This window comes from Emydura macquarii, unplaced genomic scaffold (genome assembly GCF_026122565.2).
Source record: "Emydura macquarii macquarii isolate MOO-44397 ecotype Brisbane River unplaced genomic scaffold, CSIRO-AGI_Emac_v2 contig_1348, whole genome shotgun sequence".
In the NCBI taxonomy this organism is placed as follows: Eukaryota; Metazoa; Chordata; order Testudines; family Chelidae; genus Emydura; species Emydura macquarii.
This window is the reverse complement of record NW_027131485.1, coordinates 18,410,033-18,431,800: the sequence shown is the minus strand read 5'-3', so window position 1 is coordinate 18,431,800 and position 21,768 is coordinate 18,410,033. Positions and strand designations below refer to the sequence as shown.

At 40.8% G+C, this 21,768-nt stretch overlaps 1 protein-coding gene across 1 annotated transcript in view; it reads left to right on the top strand.

The window, feature by feature from the left end:
- GRIN2A (glutamate ionotropic receptor NMDA type subunit 2A) overlaps nt 1-21,768 on the top strand; it is a 270,047-nt gene that overhangs the window by 231,783 nt on the left and 16,496 nt on the right. The window contains exon 11 of the mRNA XM_067551295.1: nt 4,861-5,048. Within this exon, the coding sequence (XP_067407396.1) occupies nt 4,861-5,048 (188 nt within the window). The remainder of the gene's footprint in view (nt 1-4,860; nt 5,049-21,768) is intronic.

The following is a 21,768-nucleotide window of genomic DNA, read 5'->3' as shown; positions in this document are numbered from 1 at the left end:
GCCTGCAACACCTTGAGTTTCTCAAGCTCTGAAACTGAGCTTCTCCTTCTTCACTAAGGGTATGTTAAGGGTATGAATTTGCCGCCATCAGATAAATCCACCCCCGCAAAAAGAGTAACGCTGCATTGATGGGAACATATTTCCTATTGGCACAGCATAGTGGAGATGGCATGCAGAACGGACTTTATGAAGTCAACATAGAATAGCTTGCGTACTAGCTGTTGACTGCTGTCAAATTTGCTGGTACGTGTAGACCAGGCCTCAGTTCTCTGTACAATGGCTCCGGCTGTGACAGTTGAGCTGAGGACCATTCTTGAAGTGCATCTGAAGCAATACAGAGGAAGCATTGGGAGCAGCTTCACTTTTTATAGTAGCAGGAGACTAAGGACAATAACTCACTCTATTCAGGTATTTCTCTGAAGTTTGACTGACTTTACATGGACTTAATATGGCTTTTCACGAACGCCTAATTTTGGCATTCACCTTTGCCTACATCCTAATCACTTCGGCAGTTTTAGGCAACGTCAAGGTCACACACTGATTAGCCTTAGTTTTTCTGGAAATGGCAGGCCTGACTTTCACCTAAACACCTGCTTTTTTTAATGGTACCCAAAACTTACCATTGATTTTTACCTCTGAAAATCAGGTGCTAAATATTTATTGTGAGTACTGGATTCCATCATACATTTAAGTAAGTTGTTTATTTTGTTCCTAAACTATCTTTTATAAAGAAACTTAAACTGTAAATCCTGTCAGTGAGATCTTATTTGGTAGCAAGGTTATAGATTGCTACAGATTAAGATGAAAGAGGTGATAAAAACCTCTGTGTAGAATTATGTGCTGTTGGTTTAATATGGATCAGCTTTCTCTTAAGGCAAAGTGTTGGTCCGGAATCTGCACCGCAGATTTTTTTTCTTCAATGTGGATCTTTGCTACTTACCCTGCATTCAAATCCATGCGTGGCATGCTTATTGGCATAGGGAGTTTTTTTGTGGTGTATTAAATAGAGAGATGAAACCAGATTTTGTCCAGAGTTTTATGTGCATAAACAGGCACAACTCCATTCACGTAAGTGAAGTTACCAATTTATACCATTCGCGAATTGAGGCCAAGTAATTCATCAAAGGGCAAATTCACTACTTAAAACGTAATTGAAATCAATGACAGTCTGCCAGTTTATACCATTAGCAAACAATTTCACAAACATTTCTGAAGACGTTTTATATTTCACAGGCTTAAAAAATGGACCAATTTTCTGGTTTTGGCAATATTTTTACTGAATTGGTATCTATTTTTGTAGAAAATGTTGTTCACTGACAGAATATCCAGGATTTTGAAAGTATTTTGATAACACTTTTATTAAAATATTAATGATTTATTTTACAGAAATTTTCACACAACATGGACAATTTTTTGCAAAAACTTCCATTTTTGACATGTAATTTTTGACAAATTTTAATGTGAAATACATTGACCAACCCTCTCACAATAAAATGTGAAGAAATATAACAGCTTTGTGTAATGTACTCAATATTAGATAGTGAAAATAGAGAGACAGTGGTGTGTAGTGGCTATAGCAGAAGCGTGAGAATTAAGACTCCGGTGATTCCTGGGAGTGCCATTAACTCCCAATGATTTTAGGCAAGTCACTTAATGTTTCTGTGCTTCAATTTATCCACTTGGTATTTCTCTGTAGACATGTAACTCAAAAAGTCTCACCAATTTGTTTCAATGTTTTCATCCTCCAGAGAAAAAATGGCAATTTTCAGGCTGATTTTTGCAGCCAAAATTATTGAAAATCTCAAAAGATGGCTTATTATGGTTCCTAGAGTCAAGAATTGTCTGTCATATCTTTCTTCCCCATTTTTTTGTTTATTCTGAAGCATACTGCAATTTTATTGTAAATCCTGGCACGTTCTATGCAGAATGCCACTATAGAAAGGCTATGAATGTTGCCTGTTGAGAGCTGTCACAACACTCATGCTTGAACAACGCTGTCTCCAAGTCATGTACTAAATATAATTGTTTGAGACTGAAATGTTTGGCATAATGGTATTATCTAAATTGCCTCCTGGGGCTTTTTGGTGATATGCTTTTGCAGCTTTTGTCCCCAAGGAATCATTTAATTTTTCTTCAAATACTTCTGGCATCAATTCAACAAATAGCTGCTTGTTGTGATAATAGCTGAGTCCAATTCACAACAAATATACAGTATGAGTGCATAACACTGGGTTTATTCAGCTAGCTGCTGTACAGACAGCAGCTGTTTGCTAATACTTCTCAGATTTTTCAGTTTTCACATCCAAAAAAACGTGTACTGCATATGCCCAAAATACTCAGAAGCAAGAATCTATCTGCTTTTGTATCTAGGTTCTTATGTAGGGGCCCATCAGTGTTGTACTTCAAGTGTCAGTGTGACCAATTGAGTCCTTTTTCTCAACAAATTTAAATTAAAAAAGCACTGTTTTGTTACCTATTTACTATTTATAAACATTACTTCTGGGGTAGGGAAGGAGGATTTGAATGCACAGAGTTAATTAAGGTGAATAATGCTTTGAAATTCTGTAATACCTTTCACTTGAAGGTTTCAAAGCACTTTGTTAACAATAACCCTTATAATCATCTCTATGAGACAAGTAAGTGTTATTAGAGGGGGAGCTGATAGTGACCCTATATTAAAGTTGGCTAACACTTTTCATTAGAAGAAACTCTCATTTTTTAAAAGCTCTGAAACCTCATTTGGTTTCAGAAAACCTTTGAAATTTGTGAAGGAAAAAGCCTTTTGGCTTGAAGTCTTTGTCCCGTGAAATTCAGTGCTGCTAAATTATAAACTGTTAAAAAAATAAAATAAAAAAAGAGAACATCTTTTCTACTGGTTGCGTTCCTCAGGGAAATGTAGTCAGCATGCCAGATAACTGAACATGAGCAGTCTGAACACCCAGGCCCAGGCTGCCACAAAAACAGCAGCAATCGACAGCCCTGGGGACACCTTTGTGCAGCCCAAGCAGCTGTAGTAGCAGTGAGGAGTGTAAAGTCTGTGAGCGCTGGCACGTGGCCCAGCTTCCAGCTCTGGCAGGCACTCCCCCAACTCTTAGAGTGAGGGGAAGGGCACTGAAGAGACAGAGGCATAGTGGGGCAGGCTTCATCAGCCAACCCCAGGATCCAGCACATGAACCCTCTGAGATAACATCCTTTTTCCTGCTGCTAGCTTTGTAGAATTCCATTCTTCAGTGCTGAAATCTCAGTCTTTGAATCTTGTTGATAATGCCTGAAGGGGGCTGTTAGAGCTCTACATAGCAACATTTGTTTTTACCTTTTTCCTTTTAAAAAAAACTTTAGAAAGTTACATACAAAAAACCTGAGATAAAAGAACATTTAGGTTAAAAAGTCAGGCAGTCAAAAGCTAGGAAATGTCACATTTGTGGTTGCCCAAGCAGCTTTAATTCTGTCCCTTTGTGTATATGTATTATGATATAGTCTCTAGCGACATGATAACATACTAAAGACACAAGGTGGATGAGATAATATCCTTTATTGGAGCAACTTCTGCTGGTGAAAGAGAGAAGCTTTTGAGCTACACAGAGCTCTTTTTCAGGTCACGGTCTGATCATATATTGTCTTTTCCACAAGACCCCTGCTTCAGTCAGTGCACAGGTTGGACACATACAGGAGCAGAATTAAGATTGCACAGGTCATCATAAATCTGGCACTTCCTGACTTTTGAGCGCTCATATTTGCAACCTAAATAATTTCTTTTAGCAAGTTTTCTTATGTAACTATACCCATTTTACAGATGTGGAAACTGAGACACAACTTGATTTTTCCCAATGTCACCCGTAAATCATTGGCAGAGTTAGGGATTGGGACCCAGAAGTCCTGACTCCCAAATGTTCTCTAACCATTCATGGTCTTTTTTTAGATGCATATTCTCTTCCACTCTGTCAACTGATTGACTGTCCTTCAAGATGGCCTCCTCTTCCATGTTTGTGCACACTCTTGCTCTATCTATTTCCCCCCCATTACCTCTAATTCTATCCTGACTGCACTTCTTATAGGCTACTTCCCTTCCCTTTATATACTTAGTCTCTGATGAGATTTTCTTTGTTGCGTAACTCAAAGACAATGTGGTTAAATCATGTGGATACTGATGTTAATTTTTTAAGGAAATGGGTCAAAAGATTTGAAATTTTCTACAGCATGTTCTTCCAGTCTATGCTACAGACACAAATAATGAGGCTGGGGGATATATATAAATGAAATATTTTGATATCCTTTTTTAAATGGAACTTTTATGTAGCTTCATCTGATAAGCTGTATTACTTCTGTTGTCTCACAAAGGGCTTAATTTCCACCTTCATTCTTTGGTGCAATTTATTTTTGGAAAGAGAAAGAAGGATAAGGAGGTGTCAAAGGTGGGCTTAGGCAAATTTTCAACCTCATTAAATGTTTTAAATAGAGCTCATTGTTCATTTTACTTCTATTCTAAATTATTTATTGGCATTTCCATTCCACTTTAAGCTTATTTTTAATATTGAGATATTGATTGGTCATTTTGAATCCCAAAGATAATGTGTTGGCCTTTGACATTATTACAATTGTTTACTAGTTTGGTTAATCATGTTCTTTGTATATTTTTAACTGTGTCCCTTAAAACAGAGGTGCAAAACTGCCTCCTACTTTTCCCCTCACTAAAAATAAATGGCTTTTTGTTAATGTAGGACTTACAGCACAGCAACTTGTCACTGATAATATCAAAGAATCCATATGACATTCAACAAGGTCCTGACATCAAGGGTGAAAGAAGCCAGACAATTGTTGTCCCTAGTGATTTGGTTTGTAAAATGTTGTCTTTTATTTCAGGAAGTTGGATGCTTTCATCTATGATGCAGCAGTGCTGAATTACAAGGCTGGAAGAGATGAGGGCTGCAAACTTGTAACAATAGGCAGCGGATACATCTTTGCCACTACAGGCTATGGAATAGCTCTCCAGAAAGGGTCACCTTGGAAGAGACAGATTGACCTGGCACTCCTTCAGTTTGTTGGTGATGGTAGGGCCAAACCTTTCCTTCACTTCTATTTTGAGTGCACAGATAATTATTTTACTTTGTTGCTCTGAATCTTACTGTTCAAAAAAGAATGATTTTAAAAATTCTTTCTAGTTGTTGAGATGGGTGGTTTACATCCCAGCTTAACCCAGTGATTCCCTTCAACTTAGTCTAAACACCTCATTCTCCTCATTCTCATATCATTGGGCCATATTTTCTATCAAAGGCTACTTCCACATATCACACTCCACACAAATATGCGAAATCCACTGATTTTGATGCTAGAGACTATGTCTGGAAGGCTAAATCAGTGAATGGCATCCAGGCTATAAAATGTTCATGAACAGTTGTCAGTATCAGGGTTTTCACAGTATCATAGCTCTTACTAAAAAAATCTGAATGGACTTAGCAAACATTCAAGAATTGAGCCTCACAGTATCCCACTGAAGTACAATAAGAATTTGTGTACGCCCATTGTACAGACAGGCACAAAGGACCTGATTCAAAGCTCACTGAATTCAAAGGTAAGATGCCCATTTACTTCAATGGACTCTGGATCAAGTCAAAGGTGGTGAAATACATTGCCTAGTAACTTGAGCCAGTAACAGAGCAGGGAATAGAATCCTGAGATGTAATTTACATACTAGTTGCAAAAATAACATTAGGTGCCTCATATATGAAATAAAAATATGGTCCTCTGCAAAGGAGCTGTTAATTTACATTGGTCCATATTGCAATACCTCACTAAGCGTATTTATTAACTTCCATATATAATAATATTTTTCTTAATATGTTTTCTTTTAAAAAAACATGCCTTGTAGCTGCTGTCTCTGTTCTATGTGAGAAGGAAGACTTGGGCACAAAATGATGCCTGTGCTGTATTTACGGCTATTTTCTATCTGTGCACATCCCCAGGGCTGGATTTACATCTTATGTGCCCCTAGGCATAGAATCTTTAGGGTCCCCCGCCTACAGCTGACCTTCATGTTTTCGGCGCAGTGGGGAAGAGGGGAGGCGGTGGCGGCGGGGGAGAGAAGAGCTGGCCGGATCAGCTCTGAAGGCGGTGGGGTGGATGGTGAAGGAGATGAGCTGGGGCAACCGGCTCAGCCAGCTCCGGGTGGGGGGAATATGCTCACCCCAGGGCTCCGGCTTCTGGCCTGGCTAGGGGCAGGACCTCAGGGGAAAGAAGAGGAGCAGGGAGGTGGGGACCTGGGAGAGAAGAGGAAGAGCGAGGGCTGCAGGGGGACAGGCGGGGGCAGAGTTCAGATACTCCTGAAGGGCCTTACAATTGCCTGGGGGTCCTGCAGTAATCAGCCACTGTTTAGGTGCCCCTAGGCACATGCCTAGTGTGCCTAATTGGAAATCTGGTGGTGCACACAGCTGTTGTTTTTGCCTACATTAAGTGCTTGATCTCAAAAAAATGCCTTTTTAAATTATTTTGATTTCATTCTATGCTTTTTCTTCATCTTTTTTATTCAGACATTGAGTAATTCTCTTGTTTATTTGATCATCTCCCAGACTACTCTTCGCTTTTCTCCATATATCCTGTATGTAAACAGCCATCATTTTATTGAAGAAGTCAATGCAAAACATGTGATGGTGAAGGCTAATGAAGACTTTAATAGTTGACAATTAGCAATGTCTATTAAGGGGATAAATTGCTTTTCTGAATCTTGCTAAATCTGTCAAATTTTGTACGCTTGGAATGACTATGGTAGGAGCAAAGGGCATTTACAAGGAACATTACTGAACAATGCTGACTCTGAGTTTAAAGTGCTTGTTTTCCTGAAGTTTACTCAACAGTGACAGATTTAAATGAAGATTTCTCTCTCTCTCTCTCTCATATGAATATACTTATTTGAAAGGTGAATCAATTACACCTGTGCAAAGTGGGTGTAAATCAAAAGGGTTTCATTTAAGCTCCCCCTGTATTGGGGTCAATGACTACATGGAGTGCAAGGCACTGGAGAATCAGATCCCAAAATGATTGGCTTAAAAGAACAGCCAGTTCTGTGTCCTTCCTGATCAAGAATAGAAGACAAGTAGCTGCTTCTCCTGATTAGACACCTCCCTCCCAATACACTTTTCTTCCACCCCCTCCCACCCTTTAATGACTGGTCCTTAACAGACAAGAGTGGATCATTCTCTTCTTTAGGTTGTGAAGCATATGGGGCTAGCAGAATCTCTTCCCCAGAGTGAAAAGTTTAAGCCTTCCACTGAATGTATGATGTGCAATATCTCAATAAATATACAGATGTTATGAAAATTCCTGCACTTTGAATGGCTAATAATGGCCCCATCCAGTCAGGGTACAGAAATGCTATGTGGTTACGTTGAGTTAATTGCTCAGTCACTCATGCAGATTTCTCACTCTCCAGCCACATTGGCAGGGATGGCATAATTGAGAAACAAGGATATCTAATAGGTAAAATAAATACTTTTCAGTATAACTGAAGGACAGTGTTAGTGGAATAGAACAGTGTCACAGGGATAGTGGTCCTCACTTCAGAAATATCCAGGCAAAATCAAGACATGAATTTTCAAACTAGGGGACATCGAAAGTATGAATATTCCAGTACATTGATTTAATTTCATTATACAAAATGGCTGAAATAGATGTAATCATCTTGTTTGATTAAATTTTGTCTGCAATAGAGTGACAAATGGGAGTTAGCCCACAGTGGGTTTTTGCCTTTCAGACTTTGCTGAGCAGTAAATACAGCATCTGAAGAGGCTCTCAGAGGAAAGATATGGAAAGTGAGCGATTTGCTGTTGTCACCTGCACCTGGATGTGCTATGTTTGTCTTCCTCCCACAGGATAGAGGCGACTTCATCTCTACAAAGTGCAGGCTGGTTTCCATATTGGAAGAAAAGGTTAAAGGACTAGAGACCCAAGTATCAACCCTGCATTTCATTAAAGAAAACGAAGTCTTTCTCGATTGAAGACATGATTTGCTACTGCAAGCACAGTGTGAGGAAAATTCAGAGAAGGCAGTGCAGGGTAAACTGAAGAACGGGGAAGAAAATTGGCAGCATGTGACCTCCCGAAGAAAGAGACCTTACATGCCCACCATGCAGATAGAGGTAAGGAATCATTTTCAGGCTTTCTGCACAGGTACTACAGCAGAGAACGATTTGGAAGACTCATCTGAGGGAATGGATCAGAAGGAGACCCTGTTGATCAGAAGGCAAGGGATGCATTGTCCTAGGGATGGGGGTTCCATGACCACCACTCCCAAGAGGAAGAGAAGGGTGACGGTGGTCGGGGACTCCCTCCTAAGGGGGACGGAGTCATCCATCTGCCGTCCGGACTGGGAAACTAGACAAGTGTGCTGCTTGCCTGGAGCTAGGATTCAGGATATGACGGAAAAACTGCCAAGACTCATCAAGTCCTCAGACCGATACCCCTTCCTACTTCTCCACGTGGGCACCAATGACACTGCCAAGAACGATCTTGAGCGGATCACTGCGGACTATGTGGCTGTGGGAAGAAGGATAAAGGAGTTTGAAGCACAAGTGGTGTTCTCATCCATCCTCCCTGTTGAAGGAAAAGGCCCAGGTAGGAACCGTCGCATTGCGGAAGTAAATGCGTGGTTATGCAGGTGGTGTCGGAGAGAGGGCTTTGGATTCTTCGATCATGGGATGTTGTTCCAGGAAGAAGGATTACTAGGAAGAGACAGGATTCACCTAACGAAGAGAGGGAAGAGTATCTTTGCAGACAGGCTGGCTAACCTAGTGAGGAGGGCTTTAAACTAGGTTCGATGGGGGACGGTGACCTAAGCCCGAAGGAAAGTGGGGAAGTGGGACACCACAAAGAAGCAGAAGGAGGAGGATGCAGCAGGGGAGGCCTCCTGATTCATACTGAGAAAGTAGGACAATCGGCTAGTTATCTCAGTGCTATACACAAATGCAAGAAGCCTGGGAAACAAGCAGGAGGAACTGGAAGTCCTGGCACAGTCAAGAAACGATGACATGATTGAAATAACTGAAACTTGGTGGAGTAACTCACACAACTGGAGCACTGTCATGAATGGGTATAAACTGTTCAGGAAGGACAGGCAGGGGTAAAAGGGTGGAGGAGTTGCACCGTATGTAAGAGAGCTCTATGATTGCTCTGAGCTCCAGTATGAAACTGGATATAAGCTAGTTTAGAGTCTCTGGGTTAAGCTTAGAAGCAAGAACAATAAGGGTGATATCGTGGTGGGTGTCTGTTACAGACCACCAGACCAGGAGGATGAGGTAGATGAGGCTTTCTTTACTCAACTGGGGAAAGTTTCCAGTTCACAGGACCTGATTCTCATGGGGGACTTCAATCATCCTGACATCTGCTGGAAGAGCAATACAGCAGAGCACAAACAATCCAGGAAGTTTTTGGATAGTGTTGCAGACAACTTCCTAGTGCAAGTGCTGGAGCAACCAACTAGGGGCCGTGCTTCTCTTGACCTGCTGCTCACAAACAGGGAAGATTTGGTAGGGGAAGTAGAAGTGAGTGGCAACCTAGGCAGCAGTGACCATGAGATGGTCGAGTTCAGGATCCTGACAAAAGGAAGAAAGGAGAACAGCAAGATACAGACCATGGACTTCAGAAGAGCGACTTTGACTCCCTCAGGGAGCTAATGGGCAGGATCCCCTGGGAGGCTAATATGAGGGGGAAAGGAATCCAAGAGAGCTGGCTGTATTTTACAGAAACCTTATTGAGGGCACAGGAACAAACCATCCCGGTGTGCAGAAAGAATAGCAAATATGGTAGGCGTCCAGCTTGGCTTAACAAAGAAGTCTTTGGTGAACTTAAACACACAAAAGAAGCTTACAAGAAGTGGAAGCTTGGTCAGATGACTAGGGAGGATTATAAAAATACTGCTTGAACATGCAGGAATGAAATCAGGAAGGCCAAAGCACAATTGGAGTTGCAGCTAGCAAAGGATGTGAAGGGGAATAAGAAGGGTTTCTACAGGTATGTTACGAACAAGAGGAAGATTAGGGAAAGTGTGGGCCCCTTACAGAATGAGGGAGGCAACCTAGTGAAAGAGGATGTGGAGAAAGCTGAGGCACTCAATGCCTTTTTTGCCTCTGTCTTCACAGACAAGGCCAGCTCCCAGACTACTGCACTGGGTGGCACAGAATGGGAAGGAGGTGAACATCCCACAATGCTGAAGGAACTGGTCCAAGACTATTTAGAAAGATTGGACATACACAAGTCTATGGGGCTAAATGCAATGCACCCGAGGGTGCTGAGGGAGTTGGCTGATGTGATTTCAGAGCCATTGGCTATTATCTTTGAAAGCTCGTGGCAACTGGGGGAGGTCCCTGATGACTGGAAAAAAGCAAATATAGTGCCCATCTTCAAGAAAAGGAGGAAAGAGGATCCAGGGAACTACAGACCGGTCAGCCTCACCTCAATCCCTGGAAAAATCATGGAGCAGGTCCTCAAGGAATCCATTTTAAGGCACTTGGAAGAGAGGAAGGTGATCAGGAACAGTCAACATGGATTCACCAAGGGAAAGTCATGCCTGACCAACTTGATTGCTTTCTATAAAGAGGTGACTGGCTCTGTGGATGTGGGGAAAGCGGTGGATGTGATATACCTTGACTTTAGCAAAGCTTTTGATACGGTCTCTCACAGTATTCTTATCAGCAAGTTAAAGAAGTATGGGTTGGATGAATGGACTATAAAATAGATAGAGAACTGACTAGAGCATAGGGCTCAACGAGTAGTGATCAATGGCTCCAGGTCTAGCTGGCAGCTGGTCACAAGCGGAGTGCCCCAGGGGTCGGTCCTGGGGCCGGTTTTGTTCAACATCTTAATTAATGATCTAGAGGATAGGGTAGATTGCATCCTCAGCAAGTTTGCTGATGACACTAAGCAAGGGGGAATGGTAGATACCCTGGAAGGTAGGGATAGGATACAGAAGGACCTAAACAAACTGGAGGATTGGGACAAAAGAAACCTGATGAGGTTCAACAAGGACAAGTGCAGAGTCCTGCACTTTGGATGGAAGAATCCCATACACAGCTACAGACTGGGGATCGATAAGCTAGGAAGCAGTTCTGCAGAAAAGGACCTGGGGGTTACAGTGGATAAGAAACTGGATATGAGTCAGCAGTGTGCCCTGGTTGTCAAGAAGGCTAATAGCATATTGGGCTGCATTAGTAGGAGCATTGCCAGCAGATCACGGGAAGTGATTATTCCCCTTTATTCGGCATTGGTGAGGCCGCATTTGGAGTATTGTGTCCAGTTTTGGGTCCCCCACTACAAAAAAAAGGGATGTGGACAAGTTGGAGAGAGTCCAGTGGAGGACAACAAAATGATCAGGGGGCTGGAGCCCAAGACTTATGAGGAGAGGCTGAGGGAACGAGGCTTGTTTAGTCTGCAGAAGAGAAGAATGAGGGGAGATTTGATAGCAGCCTTTAACTACTTGAAAGGGGGTTCCAGGGAGGATGGAGCTAGGCTGTTCTCAGTGGTGGCAGATGACAGAACAAGGAGCAACAGTCTGAAGTTGCAGTGGGGGAGGTCTAGGTTGGACATTAGGAAAAGGTTTTTCACTAGGAGGGTGGTGAAGCACTAGAATGGGTTACCTAGGGAGGTGGTGGAATCACCATCTTTAGAGGTTTTTAAGCTGAGGCTTGACAAAGCCCTGGCTGGGATGATATAGCTGAGGTTGGTCCTGCTTTGAGCAGGGGGTTGGACTAGATGACCTCCTGAGGTCCCATCCAATTCTATGATTCTATGATAGTTACTCGTGGCACCATTACTGATCCGTTCGTTTCAGGGTGGCCTAGAATAGAAACATTATTTACTTGTGCCAGTTAGTGAGCAAATAAGCCATAAAACCCCAGTATAAAACAAAACTGCATCCTCGATTTTTATGAATTAGCTAGATTCTAACTGGTTACAATATGTTTATTTTCATTTTTTTCTTTATTCAGTGTATAATGGCCAACTGTTCTAATATTGCTTAGATGTTATAGTATTATCCCCATTTTATAGATGGGGAAAATGAGGCATAGTGGTTAAATTATTTGCTCAACGTCACAGAGAGAATCATTGTCACATTCAGGATAAGAATATAGGGTTCCCGTGTCTCACAATATGGGGTTAATACTATTGGACACTGCCCTGGTCCAATGTAATGTTGTTCTCTGATAATATCTCTTCATAGACTAAAATCTAAATTAGCGTGAATTATGAATTACAAAATGTACATTTCTCAACTCTGAGATCTTTTACCTTTTTTACTTGTCATCTTCCTATGTAACAGAATAATTTGTTTTGCTAGCAATTCAGTTTTTCTGTTGAAAATTAGTAACTAGGTTATGTGCACTTTCCGAAAAATAGAGAAAAAACTAACAAAGATGTTGAAAATGTTTAGGCAAACTCCTTTCTCCAAACACTGAAAATGTTATTGCATTTATATTTATCACTTTGTCTACTATTTTTATAAAAAGAGAATTTCCTGAAATCTAAAATAGGAGTGTGATGAGAGACAATTTGTGTGTGTGTGTGCGCGCGTGCGTTTTGGAGGGGGGGGGAGAGAGCTGGAGTTAATGGTTAGACATGACAATCCCTTTGATACAGTAAGATGACTAACTGTGATCATGACAGGTACCATATATGCTGATGTGGATGGGGCAAAATAAGTAGGATTTTTCTGTAGCTTCTTTTCTTTCACCTGTGGATTGGTTTAGATTGTGAATACTTATGTCCGTAACCTTGGTTTTTATTAGTTTAAAATAAAAGAAACAATTAAAAAAGCTTTAAAACTTTTTAGAAATGTCTTGAATATGATTAATTTTCTACATTTCAGCATAAAATAGACCCTGGTATAAATGGTTCTTGGCTGAACACGTCACTGATGTCTTTAGTACACATTGTTTGCCCATACAGCACTTAGAAACTAAGCACAAGTTTCATAAATAAACCATGGAGAATATGAACGTATTTGCAAAATTGTTTTATTGTTATGTAGTGTAAAAGGATTCCTGGGCCACTCAGGGTTTCTGAAATGTGCATTTTCTGTTCTGAAGAACCCCCCTAAATTTGTAAAACTCCCTAAAGAATTGTGTGGTCACAACTTAAGTAGGGTGGTTTGCAACACAGAGCTAGAAGGAAAGAGTTCCATAAATACCCACTTCCTGCAATAGGAGGACATCATTTACATTATATACAGCACTCACTCCTAAAATATGTTACCTGACCAGGGCTCCAGAATCAGTTGAACCATCCACTCTACCAAAGATAATTTCTGCTGTGCTCGAGAGGAATAATTCTTCCTGTCTCCAAGTTTAGAGATAAGAAAATATATAATCTTAAGAAAAGGAAAATTGAGAGTTAATATTAAGAATAAATCCCTGGGTGAAATTTGTGGTATTGGATTATGGCATGTTAAAAATAAAATGGAACAGAGCACTAGAAAATGTAATGTAGGGAACAACTCAACTGCACTAGCAATGAGATAAGTCATTTAGCCTGGTAGATATATTCCAGCTCTAATTTCAGTGGTTCTATTCAATAATACCTTTAAGTGGGACTTTGTGTTACTCAGTTTTGAAGAATCAGAAGTGATGGACCCAGAGTCCGGAGAGGCAGATCATACCAATATTTCACTGAACATCTTTGCTAATTTATCAAATGAAACAAAAAAGTAAATATTTGTTGGGGGTCTTAAAATAATCTTTACTGGAAAGCTTCATCAGGTTCTGAATCTGATTCCTTGAGTAAATACACAAACTATTGATTGCATAAATACAGTACTTCACTGACTTCTGTAAGATTGGTTCTTTAAAATGAGGTCTATGAAAGAGCAAAGTGCCTGGTAGTAGCTAATTATTATTCATTATCAACAATAAACTATTTATCTCTTGTTATTGAGGAATGTCAATGAATAATTATAAATCTAATGAGTGTAAGAAGCATAAGAAAAAATTCTTAATGAGTTGTACACACATAACCTTTTGATCTGAATACTTTATTAATGAAAAAGCCTTTTGGATAGTATTAGCCAGACATTTGAATAGGAGTGAGTCTCTGTATCATGTACATGCATATATGAACATAACTAGCATACGTAATACATGATTTTGCATGCTTCTCTGATTTATCCTTAACAATTAGCTGAATTCCTGCAGTGTATTTTGTGTGTGTAGTTTTTAAAGCCCAGAGGTTGCCAGTGACTTTAATTTTCTGTTATGATCCCCTATTCTGATTGCCTTAAAACTTACATGGTGTGCTGTGCTTGCCTTGTATCTTTACCTTGCTTTGTCAACACTGAACATGAAAATCTAGCATGGAGCTTCTTTCAATGTCTTCCAATTCACACAGATTTGTTCTGTGACCACCTGAATTATTTTGAGTCCCCCTTTTGTTAATAGAAACAGCTTTCATGACATTGAAAAAGAGCTGATGCTTCCCTGGTTACTAGGGCAGGTACAGGAAGGATGTGGATTTGTGCTTGTGGCTTGAGACCTGGACTGGATAAGCTGTGTTAATTACATGGGGATCATTCTGATTGTAGGATGGGTTCCACTGCAAAGACTAGTCATACTGCCAAGAATCATGTACTCTGGGAGCTCCTCTCTGAAGTATGAGTAGTAAGAAGGAAGTAAGACACTAGATCTCCAATTCCTTATCAGGACAGGGAATTGGTCAAGGCAGCTGGGTGACTGGAAAGAGTTGGGAGAATTAAGTTGGATTAAGAGATGAGAGTACCTACTTTGTTGAGGAGGGTGGATGGTGGTTGTCTCAAATGTTTTATCACTTAGGTTGCCCATACATCTATGGCTACCTCTGTTTCTGGAAACAGAAGATGAATATTCATTTGTTAGGAACCACATAAATTGTTATGGACCATTAGATCTTTTCTTAATATACTTAGGTTAATATTTGTGTTTTTCTATTTGTTAGACACAATGAATGAAGCATGCTTAACAATAGCAGATGCCCATTTTTTTTTCTCAGTAGCCTCATTATCTATGCACAGACTCCAGCCTGATGATTAACATCACAGTTTTATTTAAAATAATGGACTATTTCAAGGTAGTGCCCTAAAATGGAATGCAATTTGGTGCACAAAAGGGGCTCATTGTATTCACCAGAGAGCATGTTTATACTAATCTGATGCCCAGAAATAAAATGTCCCTTAACCCTAGTAGTGCTACATTTATAAGCAATAGAAGTATTGGTATGCCTTTCTATGCTGCTGTTCACTATCAAGGAGCTCCATTGTTCTGGCCACTGGTAGGATTCTATTCACCTAATAGCAGGGATCTGATTACACAACATCCACTTTGATTTCCCTTCCAAAATAGTTAACTTTACAGAGATCAGTAGGGGCAGTCTAACCCACCTAATAGTCAGCCCACTGCCCTTGCAACAGTCAAGGAGAGCGGGACAAATAGCTGATTTTTTTCAGTTCATTGGCAGTTCTGAAAAAACAAAAATCAAATCAGTTTGGGTTGAGCTGAACATGCAATTTCTCAGAATTGTTGATGAATCAAAAAAGTCAGAAAAAATTCATTTGGAGTCAAATTAAACATTTTGTTTTGACTCAGATGAAGTTTCATTTTGATTTTGGGCATTTTTAACAAAACAAAGGAAATGAAGGGCTCGATTCATGAAACGGAGTAAGGGGATGTGGGACTGGTGCCTCCCTGTACCCTTTGGCTAGGGTGTTCCCTGGGGATGTGGGAGACCTGGGTTTGAATCCCCTCTCTGGGATTCAGTGACTTGCATCCAGATCTCACCAACAGGCTATTGGGTGTTTCTCAGTCTCTCTTATTTAAGCTCTTCTGCTTTGTGTTAAATGCTTGAATACCATTGGGTCACAGAAAGTGAGACAGACTTTGTAGTGAGGCACTCAACTGCATTCAAGTCCCAACTGAGATCAGGGATTTGAACTTGGGTCTCCCATATCACTGCGATAACCACTGTGCTATTGGGTGTATGTGCTTGGAGCAAAGGCACATTTAGAGCTGATAGAAGCCTTTTGTGATTAAGATTATAGCTCAGCACGTGTACGAAAATTCAGAGTAATCATGTTTCTGTGGACAACAAAAGATAAAGTACCTATAAAGGTAGAAAAGACTAGTCTGAGTTAGCACTAAACTTGTACTGATAGGGATGTAGAATTGATATGAAAATGAGAAACTAATACATATATGTGAGAAAAGATAACCAACGTTATAAACAGCCAGCCTAATGAAGGGAAGCTGAAGCTGTGAATTGTCCTTTACTGAAGGTGACTGTGTAGTGAGACCACCTTGACCCTACTTGTGAGTAACTGATCATGCTTGTTACTGTTTTGCCTTAATAAAGATTTGGTAGGCCCATCTGCTGAGTGGTGAATTTCTCTCCAATAGGGGGCACAATCTCCTCCTCTGTTTTGTGAATGACACATAAATCTCCTTGCGAATCTAGCCTAAAAAATTGAAATGAACTTTTTCAGAGTATGATTTTTTTTTTCTTTTTTTTTTGTTTAGACCAAAACAACTAGCAGAAATTGACACAAATTCGTGAATTGTTTTGGTCACCACAATCTGCATTTTTTCAGTGGAAAAAAGGTCTGCTGAAAAATTTGCCCAGCTGTATTCTCAGATTGTTCTTTGGTATTATTTTTTGTTCTAATCAGTTAGCCTAAGCTGCCCACAACTATATTTATATGCATAGACTGCATAACTCATTATATTTTTGGTTGCTGGATTGCAAAATCGTGTAAGCACGTATCTACCACTAGCCTCCAATATTTTCAACTTCCTCTCTAGGCCCTGTGAAGACCCAGGCATCTGAAAACAAATCTACCCTCCTTCTGCTCCAGTTTTGACTATGTTTTTCCACTGGTGACAAAACATTAATTTTAGAAAACCATGCTGCAAAGTAGTTCAAAGTTCACAGCATAATTTCTAAAACAACGAGAGTCTTGTAGCACATTAAAGACTAACACATTTCTGTGGGCATAAGCTTTTGTGGGCTGCAACCCACTTCGTCAGATGCAGCCCACAAAAGCTATGCCTGCAGAAATGTGTTAGTCTTTAAGATGCTACAGGACTCTCGTTTTTGCTGTATACAGACTAACACGGCTACCCCTCTGGAACTTTTCAGCATAGTTTCTGAATCCTTTTATGGTTCCAGGGGTAAGGCTGTGAGTAGAATCAGTGCCTGCTGGTACATTTGTGCGTAGGCATTTCCTTGGATTAGGGACAAATGAGTAGAGGGGCACAGAGGTTAGGGAAGATAGAATGATGGGTAACATGAGGATGGTGTAAAAAGAAGGAGCAGAGAGCCATCGGACAAGTGGGGATAGGAACAATAGGAGTGAAAAGAGAAGAGCAGAAATTGACAAGACTTGGCGAAGTTGGAAGGCAGTGAAAAAGAGGCAGGCAGGCAATGGCAGAAGATAGAGAGCATCAGTAGAGAAGGAATTGGAGAAGAGGATTAGTGGCTGGGCATAAGATGAGTGTGGGAAGCAGATTGGAGGACCACTAGCTGGGCTGCCTAGGTAAAACCTCAGCTGTATGCCAGGCATTTGAGGACAGGGAGGAGCCTACTGTGCTAGCTAGTGTTAAGAAAGGGTTAAGTGAGTGTCTGGGAAGAGGCCTCCTGGAGAGCAGCTGTCCTTTAAAGATTGGCTGACCTGGTAGTGTTAAGGGTTTGACCTTTAGAGCTGTAGCCTTTGGAACAAACTAGTGGGAGGAAACATTTTGTAGCTCAGATTTCCACAGACAGGCATTACCCTGCTAATAAAACCTTCCAGATTTTGGTTAATTTTTATGGTCTTTAGAGTAGTTTTATATATTGACTTAGAATCTCAGTGAGTGGGTGGGTGTGTGTTTCCCACCCCTATGGGTGAAAATGCAACTGTGGAAAAAAGATTTCTCCTTAAATCTCTGGGAGAAAAGCCCTAACCTGACCCCTGTTTCTTCCTTTTTGGAGGTACGTATTTGCATAAGTCTTTCAAACTGCTGTGTCAATAATAATACATTGTGACTCATGCTATACATTAAAGATATGTATAAAGAAAAATATGTACTGTGATTAAAAGTACATATTTACAGAGTGTGCTGCTTATGCAGAACACATCTGTGTTCCCAGTGATTTTCTGTTTATATATTTAGTGTCCTCCTTAAGCAGTGGGTGGAACAAATGTGACCGGAGAGTTTGAGTGAATATGTGGGGGCGTGTGCGTAGCTGAACAGGAGTGAGTGAGAATGTAATGTTGGAAATCATGCTTAGCTGTTCTGGTTTTATTCATCCTTGAATAACAGGGACATGCAGACTCTAGTCATTAGCTCACAATAAGTTCATAGCTATTACTCACTCCTTTTGTTCTTTTCAGATTTTTAACAAGCCAACAGTAATCCGTAAATGACATATCATATATGCCATTATATGATTTTCAGGGTCCTGGGGAAAGAGACTTAGAATTCTTAAATTCAGTAGTTGCAAACTGTGTGTGTGTGTGTGTGTGTGTGTGTTTGTACATAGTGTATTGCATACAACATATTGTACCCTCTGTGTAACTAAGCTAAGTTGATACTTATGGGTTCTAATAACCAAACATTCAAACAGGGCCAGATTCTGCCTCCCCTTACTCAGGATGTAAGCAGGCCCTTATTCCGTAAGTAGTTTAATTGATTTCAGTGGAACTACTCACCGAGTAAGCAGCTAACTGGAGCAATGCAGCAGAATCTTCCCCTAAATTTTGTTAATTGTGTATAGTTTGTACAATACATGCAAACAGATGAGTCATATGTGCAGATGTGGGCATAGGTCTGAATGCCTGTTGACAGTGATACCTAGTTAGAGGTTTCTGACTGAAATAGAAACATATTTTATCTGTATACACTGTTGTTGTAGCCATGTTAGTCCCAAGATATTAGAGACACATTACATCTTTTACTGGATCAGCTTCCATGGGTGAGAGAGACAAACTTTCAAGCTACACGGAGCTCTTTTTCAGGACCGGAAGTTACTAAATACACACCTTCATGTCCTGAAGAAGAGCTTTGTGTAAGCTCAGAAACTTCTCTCTCTCTCACTAAAAGAAGTTGGTCCAAATAAAGATATTACCTCACCCACTTCGTGTCTCTAATATTTTACCTGTTCATCCTAGCAACATAAATTAGTTTGTGCAGGTTTTCGTTCATGTATTATCCTGGAACCTCAAGCAGAAGTCACAGATTGAACAGTTGCTGAAAGTGTTGAGAATCTTTAGATTATTCTTAGTAGCCCGTTTCTGTTTCTAGCTTCTCTTGCCCTATGACCTCCTTCTTCAGGGAGGATTGGCCCTGCCTTTAGATGGCCCTGAGGATGTGTTAGATCCAAAGATTCTGCCAAGTTGAACTGATAAAACAGAACGCTAAAATATTTAAATTATATTCTGCCCTAATTTACATCTTCTGCAATCTCATTAATATCAAGGATTTATACGGCAGAACAGAAGTGAAACTGAGGTTGTGGAATTGAATGTTTTCAATGAGGAAAGCCTGGACTTCTTTGTGTGTTTGCTGCAAAAGGTGTGGGTGGGAAGCCAGAGAAATTCTCAATCTCATAAAACACTGAGAATGGAAGGAAATCAGTGGGAACCGGCATCAACTGTTCATTCCTTTTGCAAATGTTAGTGAATAACCCCCCTCACTGCTATCATGTTGTTTGCTCAGCATTCTTCTTCACCACCTCACTGAAGATTCATGGCAAAGCAAGAGGTTACTACTTGTTGGGTTTTTTTAAGTTGCAAACCAGGCTGTTCTGGCAGGTGGTACGTTTGAAAGTACAAGAGAGCCAGCAGTGCTACAGAGAAATAAGGCAAGATTTAGAATAAGATCAGGGTTCACCACAATGGGTTCTGTTTTGATGACTTATAGGTTGACTGCAATTTGCCTCTTTCTAGTCTCTGAAACTTGCCCCTTCTAGGTGCCAAGGAGTTGGTAGCCCTGTGGAAACTCACACAAATTGTGCAGACCCAACAAGAGCATGGGAGATAGAGGATTCGTTTTCACCAATTTTGTTTCTCCAGGCAACAATCCATCTTGCAGTGGCAGGGTTTTTGGTAGAGGATTGGCCCTCCACTCTACTGCCAACTTTTTTTTTCATGGTAGGTCTGCTGCAGTGTAACCAGTATGCTTGCATTGCAGCATTTAGTGGTGTAAATAAGGGATGAAATAGTGAGGAGGACACACAGTTCTTGGGTTTTGTTTTGGGGAATTCTATGCCTGTAGACTTGCTGGACCAGTTGAGGTGAGTTTTCTAGATGGGCTAGAATCATCCAGAAATTGGGTGGGCACTAGTTGTGCACATTAGCTGTTTGAAGCAACTTGGGTGATTTCTATTGTGGGCAAGCAACTTTGCAAGACACACCTAGAATCACTCTTTGAGAATGAAACCAATGGGAAATGAAGGGGGAAGTTTATAAATAGGAGGCATGGGGGTCTGACTGATTGGACTCAGTGGTGAAGTAGTGCAAGGACTAGAAGGGTCTCTGTAGGAACTATGTTCGATAGACTTTGCTAGTTTTGTTGGATTAGACTGTAGGCTCTCTCACCCCTCTGGGGAAGATGACTAGTACTACTGCAGACTTAATAAACTGCAGACTGTTATTGCAAAGAGTCAAGGTGCATTTGAAGGAAACTGTGCAGGTGGGCACCCGCAGCTGGCCCATGCCAGCTGACTAGGATTTGCAGAGCTCAGGCTGCGGGACTGTTTCATGGCTGTGTAGAACTCTGGGCTTGGACTGGAGCCTGAGCTCTAGGACCATGCGAGGTGGGAGGGTCCCAGAGCTCAAGTCTACACAGCAAAGAAACAGCCCCAGCCTGAGCCCTGCAAACCCAAGTCAGTGGGCTCGTGCTATCCACAGATGTCTAATTGCTATGTAGACGTAACCTATGGGGCTTTCCCTACTGTAAGGAGCTGGCATGCCCTGCAGAAGTTTTGGGCACCTTTCCACAGAGATGGAGAAGGGTAAATCCCCCAAGAGCAGAGCCCCCAGGGAAGTATGGTTATATTTTGGTTATAAGTATGGTTATATTTTGCTTTTGATCTTGTGGTAGTAACAAGCACTAAAACTTGGGGAAAACCCCCTGAAAGTATTGTCTGTAAACAAGAGGTGTTATTGACAATATTCTCAATTGTTTCAAGGGTTATAAATAAACTGTTCTGAGTAAACTCTCTCTGTGCATGTGTGTGTGTATTTAGTAACTGTTGTGACACTTTTATCACATTTATTCTGTATAATACATATAGATATCCATAACAAAGTCCTGAAAAGACTACTCTCTGTTCTGTACCACATAGAGAGTTAATCTCAGGTACAAAAAAAGGAAAGAATCATTACACCTAACATAAGTACAGTGTCTTCCCCACGCCCATTACACAGTCACTACCAATGACTTGTGTAGAGGTATTCAATATCGTCCTTTTGTAGCACTTAGATGATCACAAGTGTTTCATGAACTGTGCAGTGGGTGATGACATGAGGACTTCTCGCTTGTAAAACTAAACTGGCTCTTTATTAAGAGAATTATTTACAGAGGTGCTGTAACTGTGACTATCTTTCAAACTGTATGCATGAGGACTAACATCCTGTGCCTATCCCAAACTCTTCCTTCCTGCACTCTGTGCTCCTCTTTCTGAGTTCCATGCAGGTTGCTACAGGAGTTTGCTTGCTCATAGTTTAAATTTAATCTCTCCTCCTCACTCTAGAAAGTGATAATCAGTTCTGGAATGTCTCGGTAC